Source organism: Haemorhous mexicanus, chromosome Z (genome assembly GCF_027477595.1).
Source record: "Haemorhous mexicanus isolate bHaeMex1 chromosome Z, bHaeMex1.pri, whole genome shotgun sequence".
NCBI lineage: Eukaryota > Metazoa > Chordata > Aves > Passeriformes > Fringillidae > Haemorhous > Haemorhous mexicanus.
The window spans coordinates 82,092,827-82,119,114 of NC_082381.1; the positions used below are offsets into that span (position 1 = coordinate 82,092,827).

A 26,288-nucleotide genomic window follows, 5' to 3' on the forward strand; every position below is an offset into this window, starting at 1 on the left:
CACGTGGTGACGGAGGTGCACGTGGGCGGCGGCCATGGCGGTGAGAGGCGGCGTGTCCGGGCCGGGGGGATGGCGGGGCTGATCTGGGCCGAGCCGAGCCGAACTGAACTGAACCATGCTGTGCTGTGTTCTTCCCGCAGGACTCTCCGGAGGCGGCGGAGGAGGCGGAGCAGGGCCCGGAGCCCCCCGCCGGGGGCGCGGTGCGGCGGGGGAAGAGGGCTGCCCCGACAGCTGCAGCCCCGCAGCCGGCCAAGCTGAGCCGCGCCGAGCTCTACAAGCCGCCGACCAGCGAGGAGCTGACCCAGCTGAAGGAGACGGAGGATCTGTTCCACTCCAGCCTGCTCCGCCTGCAGGTCAGCCGGTGGGGCCGCGCACTGCCCCACGGGGGGAGCGCGGAGTCGGAGATGACCTGGGTCTGTGTTACGGGAAGATCAGCTGATAACTGGATCATAGAATCATAGAGCCGTTTGGGAGAAGGGGCCTTTAAAGATCATCTAGTTTCAAGCCTCCCCCCAGGGTCTCCTTCCACAAGACCTCTGGGTTGCTCAGAGCCCCATCCAGGCTGTCCTTGAACAATTTGAGAAATGCGGCATCCACAGCTTCTCTGGGCAACCTGTGCCAACACACTCGCAGGGAAGAATTTCGCCCCATTTTTTCATCTTAACTTACTCTCTTTCAGTTCAAAGCCACTGCCCCTTTTCCTATCACTTTATGTTCTCATACAAAGTCCCTCTCCAGCCTTCTTGTAGGCCTTTCAGGTACTGGAAGACCACAACAAGTCTGCTCAGAGCCTTCTTTTCTCCAGGCTGAACAATCCCAGTGCTTTCAGCCCTTCTTCATAGGAGAGGTTCTTCATCCCTCTTACCATCTTGGTGCCCTCCTCTGGTCTGACTCCAGCAGGTCCCTGTCCCTCCTGTGCTGGGAGCCCAGAGCTGGATGCAGTGCTCCAGGTGGGTCTCAGCAGAGCAGAGGGGCAGAATCCCCTCCCTGCCCTGCTGCCCATGGGGCTCTGGATGCAGCCCAGGACACGTTTGGCTCTCTGGGCTGTGAGTGCCATGGCAGGGCATGTGCAGCCTCTCACCCACAGCACCCCAAGTCCTTCTGGGCAGGGCTGCTCTGGGGCTGCTCATCCCCCAAGCCAGGATCAACATGCTGCACATGGTCTTGTTGGATCTCATGGGCCTACTCCTCAAGCTTGCCCAGGTCCCTCTGCAAGGCACACCATCCCTCAGGTGGTTCTAACATTAGTGATTTTTGTGAGGAACAGCTTTGATCTCCTAGTTACTTGCTGCTGTTAGTGGCAGGATCTCTAGGGCCTGGTTTATCATGGGAACCTGTGTGGTTGTTTCCTGCAGCTGGTTCTCTGTCACACAAGCAGCCTTCCTGAGAGCTGTACTTGTGTGAATTACATCAGGGTTTTTTGCCTGGACCTTGATTGGGATGGAGATGATTGCAATACAGCACTCACAGAAAATGGCAGGAACTGATCAAACTGCCAGCTCCAGGCAGGGTTTAAAGAGAGTTCAGTGTGTCCCCCAGCTCACCAGCTGTCCTTTGCAGCAGGCCCATGGTTGGTGCTGGAGGACAAGGTAAAAGCTGCATTTCCAGTGTTACAGATGCCTTTCCCCCTACAGATTGAAGAGCTTTTGAAGGAGGTGACATTGAAGGAGAAAAAGAAGAAGAAGATCGATGCCTTCCTCCATGAAATTAGCAGCCTGCTGAGTGCCATCCCAGAGACTCCAGAAACTGAAGTATGTTCCAGTATTATGGAAGAGGTGGCAAGACCGCTGTCCTGTATGGAGCAGAAGCAGGCTCAGCTGTTGCTCTGCAAGCAGAGCTACTCATGGACTGTCTGCCTTAGGGGCTGGAAAAATAATAATTTGCTTTTTCTTTGAGGGAAAAGAGGGGGGCACTGTTTTTAGGCTCTGTGTGCAGCTGTGTGGGTAGTGGGGTCTTGGTCCCTGCACATCTGCTGCTGTTGATGCTCAGAGTGTTTTGTGTGTCATGTCTGTTCCCAGCTCACTGACCAGGCCTGGCTCTCCGAGGATGTGAAGGTCCCGTTCCTGCAGGTGCCATTCAATGTCAAGGGAAGGTTCCGCTTCGTGCCCCCAGTCGAGCTGAAGGTGGTGGGCAGTTACCTGCTGGGCACCTGCGTCAGGCCAGACATCAATGTGGACATTGCAGTGACCATGCCACGGGTGAGTCTGGCCATGCCACCTCCTAAATGGCCTGGGGCCTGCCAGAGCCCTGTCCTCTCCTGTCCTCCATGACCCCTGTGCTGTCCACTCCATTCCTCAGTGAGGTGGCAGCATCTGGATATGCAGGGTGACTTCCAAAAGGAGCTGGGCAGTGTGGGCTGGCCTCTTGCTCTATCAGAGCAGCTGTTTGGTCTTAGTTCCTCATGAGGGTCTTCTTTCCCTGGAACACTGCCAGGGAGATGCATGCTGTTTGTTTTTGTACCCAATTGCACTTCTACCGCAGCTCCTGAGATTGTGTTAAAGGGAGGGAGATGTTTGTAGCCTGGTAACCTCCCCTTGCTGCCCAGACTTAATTGTAAGAAAAGCTTGAAACCAAGCACACCTTGTTTGGCTGCATGACTGCTCTTGTCTCCTGCAGTCCTGGAGCTCTGTGAGCCAGTATCAAGCTCCTGACCAGCTTGGATCTCCTTGGGCTGAGATAGGACTGCCTGTGGGGGCAGGGGGAGCTGTGGGTGCAGGGGTGCCTTGGGCTGAACTGAACACGGCAGGCAGGTGAGGTGGCATTGTCCTGTGTCTCTCTTCCCAGGAAATCTTTCAGGACAAAGATAACCTGAACCAACGCTACCACCGGAAGAGAGCCCTGTACCTGTCCCACATTGCCCAGCATTTGTCCAAGGAGAAGCTCTTTGGCAGTGTGAAGTTTGCCTACATGAACAGCAACCATCTGAAACCCATCCTGCTCCTGAGGCCTCAAGGTGACACTTGAGCCTTGCTCTGGTGTGGGGTGTGACTGCGTAGTGGTGTTGGGTGAAGGGTGCTGGTGGTGGTGTGATACCATTTAATGCCCCTTTGGAGAGGGATCAGTCTGAGGCTGCCGTCACAATTGGCGATAAATTTTGGGTGCTTCTCAGCTGTTTTCTCTCTTCACCCAGAGTATAGTCCTCAGGGTCTCTCCCCTTCCCAATCCTCCTCTGGGGCTTGTGTGGGCTCTCCAGCCTTGGCCTCACTGGCTGGCATGTCCGGTGGGTACTTCAAGGAGTAAAAAAGTAAACCCTACAAAACATACCTGTATCCAGCACTGCCCTTCCTTCCTGCTCTCCCCAGCCTTGTTCCCTGCTGTCCTGCCTTCCCCAGGAACCTGTGTGCAGTTTGTCTCTTCCCTGATGAGATGACATGGGATGGATGGGCTGCTAAGTGCTGCTTGCTCCCACAGCCCTCAGGAGATAGTGGGCTGGTGTCTGGGACAGATGTGGCATAGCAAGGCCAGGGCAGGCAACGCTGCCAGACTGAGCAGTGGGGAGGAGGATGGGGCTGGGGCATGAGCAGTGTGACCTCAAGGTCATCATTGGCTCTGGGATGTGGTCATTCTCTGCTCTGACATGATTTCCACTGCTGTGGAACTTCGGTGGGAAGGAGCTTTTGCCTTTGCCCAGGCTGAGGATGCTTAGTGTTTTCCCAGTTTAATCTCTGACACCTCTTCCTCCTGTACATCTCCTCTCGGGTGCCTACAGGCAAGGATGAGAAGATTGTCACTGTCAGACTCCATGCTTGTCCCAACTCGGATCTCTTCAAACCCAGCCGCTTCTATCCCAGCAAGAACAACGTCCGGACCGCCTGGTTCATGGAGCAGAGCAGCCCCAAAGAAGGTACAGCCTAGGGCTGGGGGAACATGAGGCTGTTTGTTTCAGACAGAAACTGCCCCCAGTGCCTGTGGGTGGGTTCACTGCAGCTCTTCTCTGTGGGCAGGTGTTTGGTTGGTGGTTGGGTCCAGCATGTCATCTCTCCACACAGGAGCCACTGAGCCCCCGACTCCACACTACAACAACTCCATCCTCTGTGACACAGTGATGCTCTCCCACCTGCATTTCTTGTCTAATGCAGCCACAGACTTCCCAGGCATGAAAGATGGCCTGGCCCTCCTCAAAGTTTGGCTGAACCAGCGTCAGCTCAGCAAGGTATGTCCTGTGCCAAGGTGGGCTCTGCTCACCTGGCTCACCTGCCTTTAGCCTGTTCTCCTTCCCTGTGGCAGAAGGGTGGTGTTTTTTTTGGGTGGGTGGGGTGGTGGCTTGTGGCTTTGCTTTGAGCTGTGTTAGGTTTTCATGGAGGCCCCGTCCTAACTTGTGGGCTGCCATGGGGTTGTGGTACCTCTGTTTTCACAGGGCTTGGGGTGCTTCAGTGGCTTCTTGGTCTCCATGCTTGTTGCCTACCTGCTGATGAAGCGCAAGATTGTGAAGATGATGAGTGGCTACCAGGTGTTGAGGAGCACTCTGCAATTCCTGTGTGAGTTTCCAGGGGTCTCTCTGGACAAGGAAGGGTTGCTATCCCTGCAAAAAGCCTGAACATAGTGGAGGAAGAGGCAGAGAGGCCACTGTGGCTTTTCTTTTGTGCTGAGCCCCTGTGGGTGGGATGGATAGGAGGGGATGACTCAACAGAGCAGGGCTGGATGGTGCAGCTTGCAGTGGGTGATTCCCATCATAGGGTGGAGGCCTGCATTGTATTGTAGCACTGTTGATATTCTTAGACCTCAGTGGTAATGGCACATAACTGTGCCACTGTCACCAGGGGGACAGATGTGGATGCTGGTATGACTTGTTCTTTCCTGTCTGTGCACAGCCACCACTGACCTGAGCGTGACAGGGATCAGTCTAGCCAAGGATGCTGATCCCTCCCTGGTAAGCAGCCCTCTGAGGGGTCTTGTGCCTGAGTCTGTTTGTATTGCCACTGCTCCTGTGGCTGGGATGTGCCTGTTACAGGGATGGCAGATGGCAGCAGCAGTTTTGGGGTGTCTTGGTGTACGTGGTGCACTGTAGCACTAAGGACCCTGTTTGCTTTTCCAGCCTGTCCTGGATGATTTCCACCAGGCATTTGAAGTGGTCTTTGTGGATCCCTCTGGACTGGTCAATCTCTGTGCTGATATGACTGCCAGCAAATACCACCAGGTACTGAGCAGGTTGTGGTGGCTTCTTGAGGTGCTGTCTTAGGAGTGAGCTCAGACAGAGGATGGTTAGATGTCTTTGAGGAGGATGTAGGACCAAGGCAGAGCATTCATTGTGGCTTTCTAAGCTTTTATCATCTCCAGCTTTGAAGCTTGGAAGTGAATTTGGAGACTTGGATGTAGTACTGCCTTACCAGTCTTCCTCAAGTGGTGTGGGAGAGTTGTTTCCCTCTTTTTGTGCACCAAGCAGCTGTTTGGCAGATGTAACTGTTCTGTAGGAGAGAAAAAAATTAAATCACCTTTTTGTCGGGGATATCAAGAGGGGACTGTCTGGCCAGCAGTCAGCAGTTTGTTACTTGGCTTCATGCTAAAGACAGAGACTGGGATCAAGGCGTGCTGCTGACCATGGAACTGGGCTGGCCCTTGTTGATGGGGGAGTACAAGTGACCACTGTTGGAGGGATTTGCTTCCCTTCTCCCTTTGCATTCATGTTCCTGCACTGCCTTCCCTCCTTGCTCAGGTCCAGTTTGAAGCCAAGCGCTCTATGGAGATTTTGGATGACCGGATGGTGGATGGCTTTCAAGTGCTGCTCATGACCCCGAAGCCCATGCTCAGGACCTTTGACCATGTCTTCCAGTGAGTCTCACTGTGCTGGTGGGGTAGTGCTGAGGCAGCCTGCTCAAAGATGAGTGAGCTGCTCCTGCCTTTGGTCTGGGTTAGATTTGAATTTACCCGGTGAGAAGTGGCTCAACTAAGCTCTGAGATAGACACTGGTGCCTCCTTGCACTGGGCTGTTCCACTTCTACTGTCTAGATAGGCTCCCAGAGGAGGGGAGCAATGTTTAAGCCTTGGAAACAGTGACCAGCATCTCCTGAGATGCCAGAGGGCATTCTTGTGGCTAGGACCCTCAGTTCCCCATTTTGTCCATCCTCTGACATAGCCCTCTCTCAGAAAAGGATTTGGTGGCAGAGGTAGGTGACCAGCTTCTCTTCTTCTCTGTAGCCTGAAGCATGTCTCCAAGCTGCAGGGTACCTGCAAGAAGATGCAGCTGCTGAATGAGCTGATGGATCGGGGTGGGAACTATGTTGCTGCAGCCCTGCCCTTCATTGTCTCGCTGCTGGCACGTGGTCTGTCCCAGAGAGCGCAGCTTGTGGCTCACTCCCTGCCCCAGATCCCCGAGGTAAGGCAGCTTGGCAATGACACTGCATCCTTTGCAGCTTGTGGGGTCTCAGCTGTCTCTTGTGGCACTACAGAGCACAGGAAGGACATCCCTGCTCACTGGGGAAGCAGACAGGGATGTCTCCCTTGTCTCCCTTGTTGGGAGTATGGAACCTTATGGGGTTGGCTGTCTGTCTCTGCTTCCACACACACTCAGGATGGTTCTTGCACGCTAGGCTTCAAAAGATGAGTCTGGACGCTAGGTTTTTTTGGTCTTCAGAATTGTTTATTATTTCTTATCTATAAAGTCCTTTCTCTGCCCGAAGGATCTGACCAGCACGGCAGCCAAAGGCACTCTGCCCACCCCCAAGGCGACCTCATCTTTTATAACAAAAACTACATATATCATATTTACCTTTTGTCCCCAATACCTATCATCTTCGTCACTAACTACACCATCATCCCAGACCAATCTATAAATGCCAACACCACTCCAGAAGATGGAAGACAGGAAGAAGAAAGAAGAGCCTGGTGGCACACCCTGATTCCTCCATCTTGTCTCTACAACTCCCCTGTACCAAAACCCCAAAATTTGTGATTCACCCTATAATGATATCTTCCTTTCACCATTTACACTCGAGTGATTCTCGCAGGTTCCATTTCTTCATACATCGGTGGCACATCCCTAGATGGATCAAAATCAAGCCACCAAGTGCTTTTGGCAACATTCCAAGACTCCCGAGCCCCCCAAGGGTTCTCTTGGTAGCTCTGGACATCAGGAGTGATGTGCTGAGCTCCCACAGAACCTGAGGCCCTGCACTGGGCTTTGGGTTGTAGCTGTGTTGCTTGGTCTGGGCACAAGTCCTGGTCCAGTAATGAGGAAGGGTGACGACAGCTTTTCTTGTAATTGGGGAGACCTGTTAGATGAGACTTTCCCCATCTGTGCTTGTCTGGGCCCCTGGGAGAACATAGCAGGAGGTTCATCTAGCACCCCAATATCCCAGCAGCTGCTGCTCCAGAAACCTCATCTCTCCTTGTGCCTCATGTTCCTCATTTTCCCGCAGTGGCCGATTGATGCTGAGCCCCCAAAACACAAAGATGTCGGGCCCCTGACGTTTGGTCTCCTGTTTGTCCCAGAGTTTGCTGCCAGCATGCTGGAGAAGGGTCCTCAGGCTGATCACCCCGAGGTGAGGGGAGCCCTGCTTGTGCTGAGTAAGAGCAAGGCTGGTGCTGTGCTGTGGTTAAAGCCAGCTGGGAGGCTGGCTGGTAATCTTGGGAAGGTTTTGTCTGGCCCAGAAATGACCTTTGTCCCTGCTCTGGCTTGGTCAATGTCCCCCCACAGGCCTTGGAGTTCCGGACCTTCTGGGGAGAGAAGTCAGAGCTGCGTCGGTTCCAGGATGGCAGCATCTGTGAGGCTGTGGTGTGGGAGGCCAGCACTGCCTGCCAGAAGCGCCTCATTCCTGAGCAGATCATCAGGCACCTGCTGAAGCTGTAAGTTGCACTGAGCAGCAGCTGTGGGTTGCTCCATGTGTCGCTCCTGCCATGTGTCCTGTCCCTGGTGACCCCATTGTCAGCTTCATGCTTTGTGGGGTGTTGTGGGTTGTTTCAGATTTGTGAGATCATTTTAGTTGTCCTAATGTTGTGAGCTGCTTCCCAACAATGGGTGGAAGGGCAAGCACCTGGTGCTGTAGCCTCTGCTGGATGTAATGCAGAGGGCAAGGAGGCAGCATGGTCCTGCCCTTACCATATGGGTGGGGTGCTGGGACACTCCTCAGAGCTGGAAGAGAAGCTGTCTGGACCTTGCAGGACATTTTTGTAAAATACTCAGACCTTGTAGTGGTTCACAAGATTGTGTCTTCCCTATGACATTGGAAAGCCTCTACAGCAGTTTATACCATTTGCCAAAAATGAGGCCCTCCTTCACACAAACGCCTGTGCTTCTTTGACCTGACTTGAGGATGGGTTTTGTGAGCAAAGGCTGCACTTTGGTGGCTTTGGCTTTGCATCCTGTGAAGCTGCATAAATTACTGGTCCACTTTGGGTGGATTACTTGGGCAGGGAGGAATGCACAGAGATTTGTCTTTTCACCAGGACCTTCCTTTGGAGAGGGATTGCTCATCTTTGGGCTGACCCATGCAGTGTCAATAGGATCAATAGGCTGGCATGTTGTAGTTCTGATGCTCTGTCTTCTCCTGCATAGTCATGCGGACATTCCTGAGTCCTCCATCTGCTACACAGGAGCCCTGCTGGAATCTGTGATCAGGACTGGGAAAGAGGTATGATTGCTTCCCTGTGGGGCTGGGGCTCTCTGGGAAGAGCAGTGAGGGAAGGGCTGTAAGGAGGTCATTTGAGTGGCACTGAAGCAGCTGAGTGGTTCCCAAGAGAATGTAGTAAGGGTAAGGATCTGCCAAGTCTTTCATGGCAGCCAGTGCATAACTGCTGAAATCCTCTTGCTGTAGCATCTCCAGACCTCATTTTCCCCTGCAAGCACCCCACTGTCCTATTCTCACTGCTGTTGCCCCTCTGTCCACATGCCTGAGCATATATTACTGTCCCATGGTGCTCCTCTGGCTGCACCTCTGAGGTACTGCATCCTTCAGGACACGGGCCAGACAATTCTGTGCTGCCATCCCTTAGGTCCAGCTGGCAAACTGAGGAAAAGGATCTTTCCTGGCATATTGCAAAGTGCTAGATTGTGCTCCATCTGAATGTGCAGCTGAAACAAAGAAACTGCACTTTCAGACAGAAAAGATGCATCTCAGAGGCTGGGAAATGTCCCTCCTTTCAACTTCTGCTTTTCAGCTTGTGAAATTAAAGTCTGGAGATGAGCCATGAGCACTTTGGCACACTTAGTTGATCTTTTTGTACTGATGCCTTTAGCATCAGGATTTTAGCATTTAGGATTTTAGCATTAATATTTTTCATACATTTATAATCCTGTAGTTCTTTAGTGTATAACTCTAAACTCCATATAGAGTATTAGCTACTGTCTTTACATTTTGGTTAGACAAAACAATTCCTCTCTAGGCCCGGAAATCAAAGATATCTTACTGTCTCAGGCCCTGAGAAATGTAAACAAAAGTGAGTTGGAGAGGGAGCAAACATGGAGTAAATGTCTTCATTACGTGAAGCTGTAATTGGAAGATTAACTGCCAATATGCAAATGAACCAAACTTATAAAAGTATAAAAACCCATGACCCATTGTCCATTTTTGGGTGTAGCCCCTGAGGGGGGCTTCATCTGCCTGAAAATGTACCTGAAGGCCCTTCAATAAATATAACCACTTTTTATTGCCTTAATTTTGTCTGGCCTCCATTTTTAAGTAGTCCCAAAAAGGCATCAGTAGAACCAGCTCTTTACCTGGTTGTTGGAAGGAGGAAGAAATTGTTTCCTTTCCACTTTTTCAGATTGAAGGGGTGTGCATTTGATGGAAAGGATCTCCTGTGCCAGAACCAATTGTGGTCTGTGCAGAGCTGTGTGTCAGAATTGGGATGAGATGCTAGTTTTCACAGCCTGTTGTGTGGTGAGGCAGGAAGGTCTGTGTGCTGTGTCCCTTCAGGCTGGTCTGGAGTTAGCAGGATTGATACCCCCCAGTCTGATAGGGGATGCATTTTCCTGGAGCCTGAGGGGTGCTTAGGGGTTCCATTGTTGCCAGTCCTTGAGGAACAAAGGAGAAAGTTGCTGTTGAGTGTGGGGTGGTGGGTGCAGGGGTACCTGCTCCTCCAGCTGTTTGTGTGCAGGTAGCTTGGGGAGCCAGCAATGTGCAGGATGAAGGCAGAGGAAAGGTGCAGCCACAATAAGGATGGGGTTTGTGGTTCATGGCATACCCACAGAGGGTGCTGCTGCTCCACCAGAGAGCCCAGGTTGGAAAACTCCAGGCAGGTTGGCTCCTTGTGTGACTCAGCTGCCTCTGAGCTGGGTGGTTTGGTGTCACCAATGTGTCCTCCCTGTTCAGGCTGCTCTGCTGTTTTCTAGGGAGGTGGAAGCAGTAAGGGCAGCACCAATTCTCCTTCTGGTGCTTCTCTGCTGCCCTCCACAGGGTTCCTGTGGTGCTCTGAATGTTTTCTTTGCTTTTGCCACACACCAGAGCTCTGCCTTGGCTAAGGATGCAGTCAGTGGAGTTTTCTGTTACCTGCTGACTCTGTTGGCGTCGTGGTAACTGCTGTGGAGACAGTAGCACTGCTCTTACCTTGCCAGTGTATGATCTCTTTATTCCCTGATCATTCTTGGCTTCTCCTTTACTATAGTGACTGCTGGCAGTACAGCTCTTGGTGCTGCCTTAGTGTCTTGCAAAAGAAATAATTTTATTTGCCTCTGGGATACCTGTGGCTGCTGGGGAATTGCAGACAGCCTTGCCCTTGTCTTTGCTCTCTTTCCTACCTTCCCATTTTGCTGAGCGCTCTTGGCAGAAGCTGCTCCCTGGGGTGGCAGTATTGGCTCCTTGGGGTTTGGTTGTGATGCCAGCCCATGAGGGAGGTGAGGTGAGTGCAGGAGCAGGACAGGTGCTTGGAGAGGCTCCCTGTGTGTCTATAGGCAGGGGGAACGGGCGAGGAGGCCATGGTGAGTGTTGTCTGCTCCTACGATGACCTGAGCCGCAAGCTGTGGAACCTGAAGGAGCTGCCGCTGACAGTGACGGCTGTGCAGGGTGTCCATCCAGCCCTCCGCTACACAGACGTGAGTGTCCTGGGGCATGGCCACGCCTGGGGGTCTGCAGGGAGCTGGGGTGAGGGAGGACTGGGAGAATGAGTCACTCTCTGGTTTTGTGGCTCCTGAGAGCCCTTGGGACAATATGGTGCCTCTTCTTTGCTGTTCTATCCTTTGGGCTTGCTGTGCACAAGGTGACCAGACCCTCTGTACTGGAGGGCTTTGCTGGTGTGGGAGGTTTGGGTGAGGGGATACACATTCCCAAGAGGTTTCTGCTCCCTGTTCTCAGTTGCTGGGTGGCTGTTCTCTTTCAGGTTTTTCCTCCCATTCCTATGAAGCCAATTTATTCCTTCCATAGCAGAAGCAAGCACTTTCTGCTTCCTTCGGAGGAGAAGCCCTGCCCAGCCTACATAACACCTTTGAAGAGTAAGTGGTGTGAGATGTGAGTGGGAGATGATCTGTTTTAGGGAAGTGGAGGCAAGAATCAATCCTGGCTCTGTTATTGCTGTGTTGGTGTGCTACAGGCAGGAGCAGAACTGTCTCCTCCTGCCTTTGTGCTGTAACCTGTAGTTCCAGACACCCCTATCCAAGCACCTTGTTTCTGTGAGGGATTCACTGACCTCCTGCTCTCTCTCTCTTTGCCCCAGTCATCTGCCACATGGAAGGCAGTGGCCAGTGGCCACAGGACAAAGGAGCCATCAAACGCATCAAGGCTGCTTTCCACCTCCAGCTGGCTGAGCTCCTCCAGCAGCAGCACCAGCTGGTTTGCAGACCTGCAGTCACCCATACTGATGTGTACAAGGTAGGGGCGTCCCCAGAACCTTCCCCAGGCCTGACCTTACCAAGGTGGGGGACTGTGGCAGTGGCCCCACTGGACAAAAACAGTATTTGGATGGTGGGCCTAGGGAGTAGTGTAGTGAGACTGCATTGATGTTAGGATGCTGCTGTTGTATTCCTGAGGAGCAACATAACACATATCATGCTGCTTATGTCACCATCCAGCCTGACTTTGCCTTGTGTCCCATCTCAGGATGGCTATGTTTTCCGTCTCCAAGTAGCCTACCACCGGGAGCCCCTGATCTTGAAGGAAGTGGTCACTCCAGAAGGGATGTTGAAGTACCAGGACACAGAGGAATCTCGGCAGCTGGAGCTGGAAACCTTGCATCTGCCCTATCTAACTAGCTCACTGCATGGGTAAGTGAGCCAGAAAGTGCCTGAGAGAGCAGAACGTGGGACATGTCTGGAAACTGACATGGAGGTGTCCCTTGGGTCCTGGAGGGTGATGGTGGGTACAGGAGCTTGCTTTGGGAAGTGGCCCTTCAGCCAGCCTTGTGAGAGGCTCTTTGGAAGGACTAAGGGAGGGATGTGGGTGTGAGTTCCACCAGTTCTTACCCTGAAGTCACTGGTGTGAGGAGACAAGTATTAAAATGCAGCATGCTTAGAGGGGAGCATGAGGCAGCATCTTCCTCCAGTATCTCAGCATCTGCTGGAAGTCTCTGTGCTTGTAATGCTGTGTAAGTGTTCCTCACAGATTTTTGCTCCTCTCTTCTTTCTCACCAAATGCAAAGAGACTGTTATGGGTCCTGGGGTGTGTGGGCTGAGCAGTGGCATGTGTCCCTCCTCACAGGCTCCAGCAGCAGCACCCTGTGTTTGGCAGCACTTCCCGGCTGGCCAAGCGCTGGATCAGTGCCCAGCTCCTGAGTGACAGCATCTCTGAGGAGTGTGTGGACCTGCTTGTGGCATTTCTCTTCCTCCACCCAGCCCCTTTCACACCACCCAGGTGAGGATGAGGAGCCCGGGCTGGCCTGAGGGGTGTTTAGTGCCTTTCATTACATGGCACTGAAGAAGGGTGGGATGCTGCTCAGGTGGGAGGTGTTGAGAGGGTTCACAGCAGGGAGCATGAGGCCCCTGTGCTGCCAAAATGTTGTCCCAAGTCTTGTTGGGAGTTGCCAGAGGAGATGGAGATGCTTAGCACTGAGGGCTGTGGCTTTACCTATGCTGTGCACTGCAGAGGATGGGGTAGAGCAGGTAAGGCTCGGAGTGAGTGTCCTTGTGGCCTCTGGGTGCTGGTGGCAAAACTGCAGGGTGTCTTGTGCCTTCTGGTGGACTGGTGAGGCCCCTTGTTTTGGGAGTGGTGGCCAGGAGAAGCAGAGTGGGGGCTGTGTTGTGGCTACCAGTGTGCTGGGGTTCCTGAGTTCCCTAGGAAGGATGTTAAGGTAGTGGTGGCAGCTCTAGCCTCCCTCCTGGAGAAGGCTTCCAAGGGAAGGACGAGGGGTTGGGCCCTGAAAACTGAATGGAGCAGTGTGTTGGTAAATGCTGGCCCCTGGCAGACAGATGTTATGGAGCCCAGAGGAAGTGAAATGAAGTTAAAGGAAATGTTTTTCTTTTATGTGGAAGCAAAAGGTTACTCTGCCCTGCACTTGGGGTGCAGTTTCCTTTCCCAAAGTAGCAGGAACAACAGTCTGATGCCTAGAATGCTTTCCTGTCTCCTAAAATAACAGAATCCCCATCTTCCCAGCTATCTGGCTTTGTCCATGTGTTGTGCTGCAGGGGAAGAGGTGCTCTGGGAACTTGGCTGGTGTTCAGACCTGCACCAGAGATGGGAGTAGCCCTCTCTCTGCCTCCTCCTTGTTCCAGACCCAGGAGTCTGGGTGGAAAGAGCATCAGGAGATTGGGCAGCTGGGAGGGAGTTGGGGGGCACTATAATTTACATTTTGCTGTTTTCTTTTTCCTGAGGAATGAGGGAAAAGGGCAAAAAGACTTACCCTGGAGATTTGGAGATGGGGAGGTGTCTCAAATTCGTTTTGAACTTCCCTTTCCCATTACAGATACCCTTTGGGCTGCATGTGGGTTGGGCCTTCACTAAGTCACCCCCAAGTGCAGCCCTTCTTGCTCCCAGGAGAGCAAATGCTGATATTGAGCTGTTTTGTCCTGCCTGCAGCTCTCCACAGGTGGGGTTCCTGCGCTTCCTCAACTTGCTGGCAACCTTTGACTGGAAAAACAACCCTCTGATAGTCAACCTAAACACTGGCCTCACAGGTGAGCAGGCAGTGGGTAGGAGAGCTGCAGCATGAGATTCTTGAGCCCTCCTTGGTCAGTGCCTGGCTCCACATCTCTTGGATACATCATAGCTTGTGCTATGAGAAGGAGATTTTCCACTCCCTTGCTCCTGTCCTGTCATGTTTCACTTGCCTGCAGGATGGGTTTGGTTGTGCCATGTGTGATTTTCTTTTTTTCCCTGCCTGTCTCTGAAGAGATGGGTCTCAGTGATGGTGGTCTGCTGCTTCTGGTCTTGTTGAAATCTGTGACAGGCGTGGGTGGTGTTGGATGTGGTGTTGTCTTTGAAGCAGTCTGTTTCTGCCCTCTAGTGTTTTGTATGTTGATTGTCTTTTGGGTACATGCTGGAGCCACAGGAGACCATGGGATTGTCTCAGCTCTGCAAAGTCGTGGTATGGGGGAGATAGTTACACCCAGCTTTTAAAGCTAATTTACAAAAAAAAGTAAAGGTGTCTGGGAGAGAATTGGGTTTTGAAAACTAATATTTTCCAAAGTGCCGTCCAACTTATTTTAATGAACTAAAGAGCTTTTCCCCACTTGAGGGGAAATAAAAGATAGAGCACTCTTTGGATAATACAAGCTGTCACTAGCTTATAATGTGAATTTCCAGCTTGTGTCAGTCTCATACCTACCATGCCTGAGCTCACCTGAGTGGGTTTAGAGCAAAGGTCCATCTGATAGGAGCAAGGCACAAGCCCGAGGTGAAGGAGCTCTGGTTTCACATGGACTGTGGGATCAGAGGGTGGGAGAGGATAAATCCTGTTGTGCTGCCTTTTCCTGGCTGTGATGGGGATGAGGAGATCAGAGGGCTGTGAATGGAACAGAGTATCTCACCTGCCTGCCTGCCCTCTCCAGATTCTGACTGCACGGAGATCAAGAACAAGTTTGTAGCGGCTCGTGCTCGCCTCCCTGTCATGTTCCTGGCCACTCCCAAAGACCAGTGGAGCTCCATGTGGACCCGGGAGTGCCCCTCGGCACAGGTGAGCTGGCCCTTTGTCCCCTTGCCTCTGGTGGCTGCTGCCTTGGGGCAGTTCTCTGCTCCTAGAGCAGGAGCCAGCTCTTAGAGCCCCATGTCTCTGTTACATCCAAGACTGCCAAGTTGTACCCTCTGACTTCCTTCCCTTCCCAGATCCTGCAGCGCCTTGTCCTGCTCGCCTCGGAGTCTCTCCGTGCCCTGGAGGAGCAGCTCATGGACCCGCTCAGCGACCAGGATGTGAAGGTGAGCCCCTGGGGCAGCAGCACAAATATTTTCAGGCTTTGGCCAAGCAGACTGGGCTTTGGTGGTGGTTGCTGGGATGTGTGAGGAGGTTTCAGGCTGTGGCCATGAGGTTGCCCTGGGATGTAAAGCTGCAAGGATGGGAGGAGGGAGGCTGATGTCCCGCTATGCCACCCTGCTTCTGGGGGACCCAGCTCTGCACTGCATCTTGGGGTGCCTAGGACAAGTTTATTCTGTATTCTCTAGTTTTCTTGGGACATGAGCAAAACCCACAATACTCCTGTGCCAAACCAGCTGGTGTGCCTATGACCTGATCAAATGGTTCCTCTGGAAGACTGTTCTGGAATAGTTGTGGAAATCTGGCATGTGAGCTCAACTCTAACCAAGCTCAGGGTGTTGAAGGGTTTGGCAGGACAGTACCAGGCACTTTAGGAGGATGTTATTTTGGTTTGAGTGGAGGAGTAATGCCCTGTGGAGTTTAACCCTCTTCAGTTTCTCAGTGATTTCATTCTTTAAGTAAAATAAAACATCCATTACTGCAGTGGTCTTGAGAGATGTATATTTATTTGCCCTTTGAAGGGAGATACATGTGTTTTGAAGGGTAGTTTGTTGGTGTACTAGGTAGTGAACCAGGGGATTGAATCTCAAAGGGCTAAAGAAGCCAAGCAGTGGTTAGATATGGCAGATTCATATTAGGGACAAAAAACTCCAAACGAAAACCAAAACCAGAAAGCAGCACATACAGTGGATTTTTTTTCTGCCTAAGCAATATAAAAAGGGCTTACTGACAGTGCTTTCTGTTCTGCTTTATTTTGCACTAGAAGTGTTATGGGGTGAGGATGCACTTGAGGCAGTAGCACTGTATGTTACAGGGCTGTGAAGGAATGAGGCATGTCCAGTGTATTGCAGTCACAGTGCTGGCCCAGGACTGAAATTCAAGAGGCACATTGTAAGCTGAGGATGGTTAGCTTCTAAAACCAATTGTCACCTGGCCAGAGCAGCCTCCCAACACCTTGACTCAGCCTCCTTGGGACTCTTCCTTTCTCTCTTCCGTTGCAGTGGGAATGTTTCTCTTTGCCATGGAATCTCTCTAGACCATGCCAGTGTCCTCCCTATGGAGGCCTATGATGTTCCTTAGGGATAAACATGGGATGTTGTTTCCAGGGCACAGCTTGGGGCAGGGAGGAGGAAAAAGCCTTTCCAGTTTAGTTTGGAGTTGCCTCCTCTGCAGTTACCTCCTGTATCTAAGAGAGAGCTGCAAGCTGGTTTTTTTGTCTTTGCATTTGGGTCCCATGGGGACATGCCTGCTGTCATGAAGATGCACACATGGGTTTGCTCCCAGGGCACACACAGGAAGTCATGGACTTGATCACTGGGTGGGACAGGAGGTCTGTGTGGAACAGATCTAGGACTGACTCAGTGCTGATCACTGATGTTCTTCATGTGCATTCTCCCTCGCCTGGCAGTAAACCAGTTCCAGGCAAGATGAGCAGTGTCCCATGCCCTTGTTTGTGTCTCTGCATCATTTGTTCCATTTGAAAATGTACTCATAGTTTTAAGTTTTTTTCCATTTTAATACAGCTGTATCCACAGCTAGATCCTGCCTGTCCAAATATTTACATGTCTGGGATTGCTCCCCTCCATTAATGGGGTTTTGCTCTCACCCTCTGTCTGTTTGATGGAAGATGCTGTTGTCTTCTGGGGCAAGTCCTGGTGGACAGATGGGGCCATCCCATTATTAAACAGCTCCTTTGTTCCCTGTTTGTTGTTCAGTTCCTGTTGGCTTCTTGATTCCCATCTTCATCCTGAGACTCTGCCACATGCAGTGCTGTTATCTGTCTCAGCTCACCTCTTTGTCCTTCTCTCAGTTGCCCACCCTACTAGCATTTACTCAGGTGGGCTTCCTGGGGTCTGTGGACAAAATGCAAACAAGGACTTGGGAAACCTCTCTTACCCCTTTTGCCTTCTTGTGTCCTGTATTGGCTAGCACTGTTTGTTTCTCCCTGCAGATGGTCTTCCGCCCTCCTTTGGACTTCTATGATGTCCTGATCCACCTGAATCCCAACCAGATTCCTCGGCTCCTGGAGAGCGTGGACCGGCCGGTGAAATCAGTTTCCCGTGGCGTGGTGAAGAACAGCTCAGCCATGAATATCCTCTTTCCTGTGGTGGATTATGACCCTGTGCAGTTGTACCTCCAGGAGCTGAGGGTAAGCATGGCCTGTTGGGGAGGCAGATGGGGAAGTTCCCCTCTGGCTTTTGGATTGCCTGCTGGTGCAGGATGTGGCCGGTGACATGTTTAGGTATTTGCATGGAATGGGCATTGCTTCTCCAGCAGAAGTCCTGGTGAATACACCACCTCCTGCATGAAAATGGAAGTGCTGCTGTGATGTGAGGATGAGCTCAGATAGAAACCACCAGGAGCTTTTGCTGAAGAAGATTGTATTCAGCACAAAAGTGTCTTTAAGCCATTTGTCTCTAGTTAACTCACTTTTCGTGGCTTATTCCACCAGTTGGTGTGCATGATGGGCAGTAGCCACTTACAATTTCTGGGGGGAAGTACAGATATCCATTACATGGTCCTAGTAAGCTTTCTGCTGTTAGGCCAGTGGTTGTGTGAGCCAAAGGGGGTCAGTATTGGTCACAGAGTGGTTTCTACAGCTGCTCCTAAATCCAATATGCTAACACCCCAATGAAGAAAGATGGATATGAGCAAAAGTCACATTGCTTGTGGAAGCAGTGTTGATTCTCTTGGTGTCCCTTGTTATTTCACGTGAGGTTCTTAGGAGGGAACAGATCAGGAACTGGTTGCAGCTTTCTCTGAAGAGTGAGCTGTGGGGCAGAGAGCCCGAAATCTGCCTCAGCATCTCTGCCTGGGAGGCTTTTCTTTGTCTTTAAGGCTCTTAGCCACAAGAAAACAAACAATATCTATCATACTGGAGATATCTTCCAGTAACAGTTTGCTTGTCATTCATAGCATCCAGATCAGTAGCTGGTAAATATCTGCTTTTCTAGGCAAACAGGTGTTTCTTTTCCTGGAAAAGTCACAGAGGTGATGCTGCACGTGGTCTCAGAGAACTCAGCCGTATCCAGTTAGGTTGGAATACCTCAAAAGCTGATTTTGCACTGCAGGACCACTGCAAGCTGCTGATGCTGAGCTGTCAGTAGAAGCTACTTCATCCATTAGAAATCATCTGACTTCATGTCTCAGTGTATTGATGTTGTTGCTCCGAGGCAAGACCTTTTCATTGACTTTGGCTTTGCTTGGTAGCCTCTCCAGCACCTTTTATTTCTCCTTCCCTGGCTCTTGCTGCTCTAAGCAGTGTTCAGCTCTTCCTTGTCCTGTGGGCTGGAAGCCCTGGGGGTGATTCAAACCCTGCAAGAAGTTGGTGCCAGAAAGAAGTGTGGTGACAGCAGTGAATCCTTCTGAGAGAACTTGGTTGAGAAGGCAGTTTGGATGCAGAACTGACTGGCTTTGATTCAGAGTAATTTGCTCTCTCTTAACAGCACAAACCACAGAACTGAGCAACGGGGCTGTAGCCATGGCTGACAGTGCAGCCATGGTGGGTTTGTAGCAACAAAGGGAGACATCTGCCTCACAGATGCTGTGGGATTTTGTGTTCTTCTATGGGCAGAAAAGAAACATCTGTCCTTTACTGAGATTTCCACAGGAAAACAGGATTTAAATGCCTTGGTGTTTTGATTGAATTGAGAGGGGCAGGGAGTGGCTTCTTCCCCTAGTTCAGACTAGTAACCAAGAGATCCACTCTTCTATCCAGCCTGTTTGCCCCTGTTCTTCTAAAGTCAAAGGGTTTAGCAAGGCACTAGTGCGCTGGAGGTGAAGGATTGCTCTGTGCCTTTTCCAGGGAGCTTAATCAGATTAGAAAATAAAAGGGGAGGAGGTGCTGACTCCTGACTGCTTGAATTTTTCCTTTTTCAAGATGTGCTGCAGGAGCTGGCCTGAGTTGCTCTGGTGCCTGGGAGGCTCTGGGTAGAGATGAAAGGCTGGCTATGGGATTCAGGCAGCAAATTCTTAAATTCCAGAACAGATCTGATAGAGAAGGCCTGTTCTGTGATCCTGTCCACATGAGAAGGCTTTGCAGACAGACACTTTTGAGGGAAAGCAGGTGCCAGACATCCCACAAGAGGGCTTCCCTGGAGATTCAGCCCATCAGCAGCCTCCCTGCCACCTAGAGTTCAGAGTGCCTCGTTGAGCAAACCCTGGGTTGGCTCCTGGTGGGGATTCTCCAGCAAGGCTAAATTAAATTTAAGTGTCTGGAATGAGGCCCCCGTTGAGTCTCCCTCATGGCTGCTGATCTGTGTTGTGGTGGCTGTGGAGCTGCTGAACACCACTGTGTTTGCTGGGGATGTGGTGTGAGAAGGCTCAATCTGTGCAGCTTTTGCTCCAGGGTGACTTGGCTATCCTCTGGACTCAAGACCATCCAGAGGACACAGGGATTGTGGATTTGCTTGCCATGCCTGTCTGCCTGCATTCTGGAGCTCACAAAAGCCAAAGGCTCTGGTCACTTCCCTGAGCTGTTCACTCATTGTGGGGTAAATTGGGTGAAGCTGCCTGTGCCATGTCCATCTGTCTGTCTGTTATGGCTGTAATAGACCTCAAATTTCTTACTGGGTCTTTGGTCTCGCCAGGTCACTCATGGGATGTGCTGTCATTCACTGAGATTTAGCTTTCTTGGGCTGTACATGCCAGAGGAAGGGTTTGTGGCAGAGAAGCTGTCCATCTTGTGAGATCTTTTCTGTGTGGATGAGCAGGAAAATGTTTACAATAAACATCCCTCAAAAGTAATGTTTTGCATTTCTTGCACCTTACGGCAAGACCTATCAGGAGGACTTTGAGCCTTTTCCTTTCTTCCTCCCATGGTGTAAAAATGTGTCTCTTGCTGCTGCATGTTAGAGAATTTTTATTATCATTAATTCCTTTTTATCTCCTAAAACATGTAAGCTGTGATCATGTGATGTAGCTCTAATTAGTGAAATCTTTCCAGGTCAGTCTGCTCCCTTCTTGTTTTGACTGACAGGGCTGGCTCCTCCAATGGTGACACCAGGTAGACAGGGAAAAGCTGAAAAAGCTCTGTGGGCTCTCATGTCAGGCAGGAAACTTCCTGTCTGGATCTATATCTTTGGAAGAACAGAGGTGTCAGGAAATCAATTACCTACTTTCAGGGCTGCAGAGCTGCCACCAGACCCTTAGCATAGTGCCCTGGGCTGAGGGCAGGTACACATGAATGTGCCCATTTGTTCAGTGGGGCATCAGCCCCATGTGCTCCTGGACTGAGCTGACAGGGGACTTGTGGCTGCATTTCTTCTGTGTTGGTAATGCCCTCCCAGAGGCTGTGCAGGGTTTGTTGTGTAGGAAGTGACAGAAGATGTTTGTCTTAACGATTTGGTGGATTGACACGTGTGCTGATGCAGCCAGGAGGACACAAATGGCTTCTTTCTTGCTGTCCCAAAGCCCCAGGACAAGGATGTGTGTATAGGTGGAAAAGTTTGGTGGAAAAGTTTGCTTAGATTGAATTCAATTTGAAACCTTTTATCAGCTGAATCCCAAACCTAAAGGTTTCCTTTGTCTTTTAAAAGAAAATCACAGAGGAGGCCTCAGCCTGGGGTTACTTGGACAGTGCTCCTTGCTCTGTTGGCTCTGTGTCACATAACTGGGAACTTAAGGGCAGGTCCCAGGAGGGTGACAGAAACCTCAAAATGTTAGCCACAAATAAGAGGTTGTTTGTTGGAAGTAAGTAGCTTTAATAAGGTTTTACACTGGTAGGTTCCTTGCTAGGAGCACTTAAAATTCTTTGAACACTGAGCAAGTGTTTATTGATGCATTTGCCTTCTGAGCTGCTGTTGAACCAGGAAATACTACTGTAGGACACACTTTTGTGTGCAGAGACCTCCTTAAAAGGCTCATCCAGCATGTGTGATGCAATGAGCCTAATCTCTTGGTAGAAGCAGTGAATAAAATGGGTGGATAAAGGGTCAGATGGAAAAAGCCCTATTCCTAAAAAACAATGTAGATACTTACACAGTAGGTACTTAACTAGCACCAAGTAGATACTTAACAATGTAGATACTAACAACTAGTAGATACTTAACTAAATGTCATTTAGCTCATTGCAAAATCTGCGCTTCAGATGGAGCTGTTGAATCTGGTAATCCTATTTTAGATCCAGGCATTGTTTTACTCACTACATTTCTCCACCCTTTTCATTCCTATAGCTTTGATGGTTTCTTACAGAGCTTGTTCTAATCTTCTTCCAGGTGCCATATACACCTTCTCCCTGGACAATGAGGCCTCTGCAAAATGAAACCCTGAGCTTGTAGGGTTTCTGTCCCTTTGAGATGGGAACCAGCTGTAGGTTTTGTTGATGGCAGGGATTTCTGTGGGCCTTGAAAGCTGAATTGCAACCAAAGATAGAGCACCTGGAGAAGTGAATGAATGTTTTCTCCCTTTTCTCTGAAACTTTTCTTGCAAGAAGGTGTTTGCAGGCTCAGACAAGTCCAGTGGCATTGGGCAGAGAACATGGGATGTGGAAAGGACTGTTTGCTTTTACTCCCCAAGCCTCTGAACAAACAGGAGTGCAGTGACTAATACACGTGACCCTTTTGATGCTACCATTTCTCAAGAACTCCACAGCTCGGTGGGCCAGTTTGAAACATTATCACATGGACAACACTGGGAGCGGGACAAGTGCTGAGATTTTGAATTCCATGCCATCCTTTTAACATCTGCCCTCTGCTCCCTGCTGTCTGGGAAAAAAAAAAACCTGCTGGGTATCAGGCCAAACAGTGGTTTTACTGGGAAATTAGCTGAGCCTGGGAGGGGTTTTTTTACTGCAAATCCTGCTGGCTTCTGTCCAGCAAGATGTGTCTGTAAAAAATACTGTTCTCACAAGGAGCATCGCGTGGCGCTGAGACCTCGCCCTGCAGAGTAGCTGGGCTTTTTCAGGTTCTCACATGTCTGCTCCCCTTTGCTTCAGAAAGCTGCACCTTGGCGGTCAGCGTGCCCTGAGCTTTATTGCCATTCCTTGAGCTTCCCTCCCTCCCTCTTTGGCTAAAAAAAGAGGAGTCTTCCCTGTTGACTGGGCTCTGAGCATAACCCGCTGCTCTCAGTACAGAAATTGCAGGGTGGATTACCTCTTTCTCAATGTATTTTTAGACAGTGGTTTTTCTAGCCAGTTGGGTGAAATAATGCCTTGACCAGGCTTGCCCCTGTGAAAGCCCATGGAGTGGGATGAGTTGGCAGTTCTTGGGATCTTTCCATCTTGATGACCTGATTTTGTTGCCCTCTGTGAGGGCAACAACAGTCCAAACTCAAATCTGTCTCTGAAAATTGCAGACAACACCACCCCTTCTTGCTTGTCAGATCTGTATTCTAAAAATGCAACCTTGCCTATTAGGATCACTGGTGACACCAACCCACTCTACATTTTTTCCTACTGCCATCCTGGTATGTCCATACAAGAGCCCATCCAAGCTTGTCTTTGATGTTGATTTTCTTTTCATGCACATCCTAATGAAAACCTCATGATACGATGATGCCAGCAGAGACCTCTCTTGGTAAAAGCTGGGAAACGAAGGTGGTGAAGAAGGCTGAAGAGGGAGCAGAGGATCTGTATTCTGGGCAGTAGTTTGTTCCAAGGCTGGTGAAACCCTGTGCAGAAGCTTCTCCTGTACTGATGCTGGGGACTGTTTATTCAGCCTGATAAATACATCTTGTTGCCTGATGTTGATCTCCAAGACAAACATGTATTGGGGAGCAGCTGTTTGCCTCTCTTGGTCAGCTTCTTTCGGGGTACACATCTGTTGGTATCAGCATGTTGGGTGATGAGCTGTAGGGCCAGACTTTTGGGTTTGAGAAGTTGCTTGCCCACAGCATTGTTTCCTTCTGCTGTGATGCTCATCTGCCTCCTTGCAGCCCTGGGAATCCAGCTGGTGTGGGCTTGGGGGAAGCCAGACTGGGCTTTAGTCATCCCTTTGTGCAACATCTCTCTTTGATCTCTGCTGCCCAGCACCACCAAAGGAGATGCTTACTGACGCCACTGCTGAAACACAGGGGGCAAGGAGGACAGATTGCTGCAGTGCCTCCTTTGAGCTTTCTATCTCTTTCCATCCCACTGAACATTGTGTTACTTAAAACCTCTGCTGTATTGTTTTCTTTTTGGATAAACATGGGGTTTATCTTGGTGGAAGAAGGAGCTTTTCAAGATACCTTGGTTGCACAGATTGCAGAGCTTGAGATCCTGGCCTCTGGTTTTGTGTTTGTCTTTGGTGCCAAGAAATGTACTGTGGCAGGACTGCCTGCTGGGTAGAGCTGCCTCTTTCTATCTCATGCATTGTGAAATCTTGGATACGGTTGCTGGACACTGGGAAAGTACGTCTTGGTAGTTCAGGTCAGCTGATGGAGGACTGCAGTGAGGGACACTCAGTGGGTTGTCCCTGAAGGGTCACTGTCCTTAACCTGTATTTGTTTTCTCTCCAGAATGCCTTCGATGATCTTGCCTTGTTCTTCTATGACAAGCATGGAGGGGAAGTGATTGCAGTTCTGTGGAAACCTTTGAGCTTCCAGCCTCAGCCTTTTAAGGTGAGTTTTTGTCTCTGTTTTAAGCTTTGTATTACCTCTATACCTTGAAAGCTTGAAGGGCTCTTTTTATTTTTCTGTATGGTAATTGCTTTGTCCAACTCTCATCAGCCCCAAAGCCCTTTGAGAAATGGAGGTCATGGTTCTGTTGCTTCTTGGAAGGGGAGAAACCAAGACACAGTTGTGCCTTCAGTCATCAGGAGAACTGGGAAGGGAAATAGACTATCCCATTCTTGTGGCTTCGGGATCTTACCAGAAATACTCAACCCACAAGAAGCCAGGTCCAGAATGCCCATGTCCTTGTTGATGCATGGAGCTGTTTTCCAGCTGCACTGTGTGGGCTGGCAAACCCTAGAGGGTGGTTAAGCCAGGTGTGAGGCACGCTGGAGTGATTCATGCTGCTTTCTATGAAGGAAAGACGCAAAGAAACCAGTTACTCATGGCTCAGAGCTGGCAGCCCAGGCTCTTCTGTCAGTCTCTGGTGATTTATCTCCCCTCTCTTCACAGCCAGAGGGCATTGGCCATTCTGCCTGGCTGCTGTTGTGAAACCCAGTTATTCACAGTGGTGAAACAGAGGAGGAGATTCTTGCATTGGAGCTTAGTCTGGCTGGATTAAACACAAGGGTTTGGTTTTTGCCACTGTTGGAGCCAAGTATATCTTCCCACCTGAGGTCTGGACATCCACCAAAGAGCAGAGGCAGCTCTTACTCAACCTTGTGCTGTGATCCCTTTTGCATTATCCTTGCTTACCTAGGCACTGCCATGCTTCTTCACACTTGCCATTTCACCATGCCCCTGGCTGTTGCTTTGCCTCCTGACTTCCTCACAGTCTTTGGACTGTGGCTCCAGGGTAAACCCTAAAAGGGGCTGGAAGGGTCACTTTTGCACTTTGTTAGCTCTAAAAATGAGCACTGATGGTGTTGAGAAGTGAAACTTGTGGAACTGGGTGCAGTGGTGTAGCAGGCTTTGGATGTGACAAGACAGGAGTGCAACTTCTCTTACTTGGGGCCTTCAGAGGTTGCAATGCAACTCTGAGCAGGTGCTCCCATTTGTGCAATATTTTCTGTGTCCTGCAGGTCTCCAGCATGAGGGGAAGGAAGGTGACAACTCTGAACAACGAGCTGGTCTGCGTTCCCAATGTGGAAGCAATTCTGGAAGACTTTGAGATTTTGGGAGAAGGGCTGGTCAAAAGTGTGGAAGCTCGTACAGAGAAATGGACTATCTGAAACCACTGAGAGGTGTCAGAGTGGCCTGTCCTCAAGCAGTTTGTTACCTCTGGGTCTGTTCCTTTCTATAAATCAGTCCTAGAAGAGCCTTTTAGCTTTCTAAATCCCCAGAACTGTATGTTTTACTCTATTTATCTTTATATATATGGTTCAGAAAAGCGATCGGACCTGTTATTGTTTTCAAGAATACAAATGACTTTTTATTTTAAAGAAAATATAAAGATGGGATAAAGTTTTTGAAAATGTTCCTGTTTCTTGTTTATTGTAGGAATTGGAGGTGTGTTCACATGAAAATGTAAAGGTCTGAAAAATATGGCTGAAGTGTGCAATGGAAAGGCAGTTTCCTGGTTTGGTAGGGAGTTTATATGAGATGCTGCTGTTGTAGGGGTTAGCAAAACCAAAAGAACAGTTGTTAAAAGAATGACCAGGGTATTCCCTGCAGCTCAGCCACAGTGAGGCATATTTGGCATGCTGTGTTCAGTGCTGGTTTTCCCAGTAAAAAGGAGACATGGATACTGGAGCAGGTCCAGTGAAGGGCAGCAAAGACAATAAAGGAATTGAAGCCTCTGTGATGAGGGGGAGAGGGTGCAAGAGCCAGGCTTGTTCACACTGGAGAAGAGAAGGCTCAGGGGGTTATTGCCAATGTTTTTTAATATCTGGTGAGGCAGTAAAGAAGATGGATTGGGCCAAAATGATGGGTAAGAGGGGTAAATTGAAATGCAGAAAGTTCTGCTTAAAATGCTTTTTCTTTACCATGAGGGCGGTTAAACATTGGCACAGGTTACCCACAGACTCCCAGGTGGAGTCTCCATATTTCACTCTTGAAACCCAGCTGGACTTAGTCCCGGGCAACCTGCTTCAGGTGACCCTACTCAGAGTGGGGATGTGGGGTTATTTCTCTCATGTGGAATGACTGTGAAGACTCCTGATAAGGCAAGAGAGGAAAATAAGTTGGAGCAAATGCACCTGTCCATCCCCTCTTCTAGTGGAGGCAGAGCATGTATTCCAACAGCAAAGCATGGATGAATCAGATGCAGAGCAAAGAAAACAGACTTCATGACAGCAGATTTTGCTTGATTTTGCAGATCAAGCCTGGAAAGGCAAGTGGATATTTAGGCAGCCTAATAACTAGGCAGTTGTTTCTTGGTTAGGAGCATTTCAGATAGGAAGGTGTGTTGCTTCAAGACCTGCTGGCCTTTCCAGCTGTTGGCAGTGAGCCCAGGGCTTTGTTGAGGAAATTCACAACCTGTTTTTCAGATG

The 26,288-nt window shown here is 50.2% G+C and overlaps 1 protein-coding gene across 1 annotated transcript; it reads left to right on the plus strand.

Annotated features, from left to right (window-relative positions):
- On the plus strand, window positions 1–25,271 carry NOL6 (nucleolar protein 6). Its single transcript, XM_059873849.1, has 26 exons — window positions 1–40; window positions 141–353; window positions 1,635–1,751; window positions 2,019–2,198; window positions 2,785–2,953; window positions 3,710–3,844; window positions 3,990–4,153; window positions 4,358–4,478; window positions 4,812–4,870; window positions 5,036–5,137; window positions 5,654–5,769; window positions 6,136–6,313; window positions 7,356–7,478; window positions 7,634–7,782; window positions 8,492–8,567; window positions 10,826–10,966; window positions 11,251–11,362; window positions 11,584–11,738; window positions 11,967–12,130; window positions 12,564–12,716; window positions 13,878–13,975; window positions 14,849–14,973; window positions 15,123–15,212; window positions 17,219–17,416; window positions 23,704–23,805; window positions 24,879–25,271. Exons 1-26 carry the CDS (start codon window positions 35–37, stop codon window positions 25,026–25,028), a joined length of 3,396 nt encoding a protein of 1,131 aa, XP_059729832.1. The 5' UTR covers window positions 1–34; the 3' UTR covers window positions 25,029–25,271.
- Window positions 25,272–26,288: the final 1,017 nt, after the last annotated feature.

Bases quoted from the DNA above. Each gene is read 5' to 3' on its own strand.
- NOL6 (XM_059873849.1), top strand. The intron at 2,199-2,784 runs GTGAGTCTGGCC...CTCTCTTCCCAG, and splicing joins TTGCAGTGACCATGCCACGG to GAAATCTTTCAGGACAAAGA. The intron at 2,954-3,709 runs GTGACACTTGAG...GGGTGCCTACAG, and splicing joins CCTGCTCCTGAGGCCTCAAG to GCAAGGATGAGAAGATTGTC.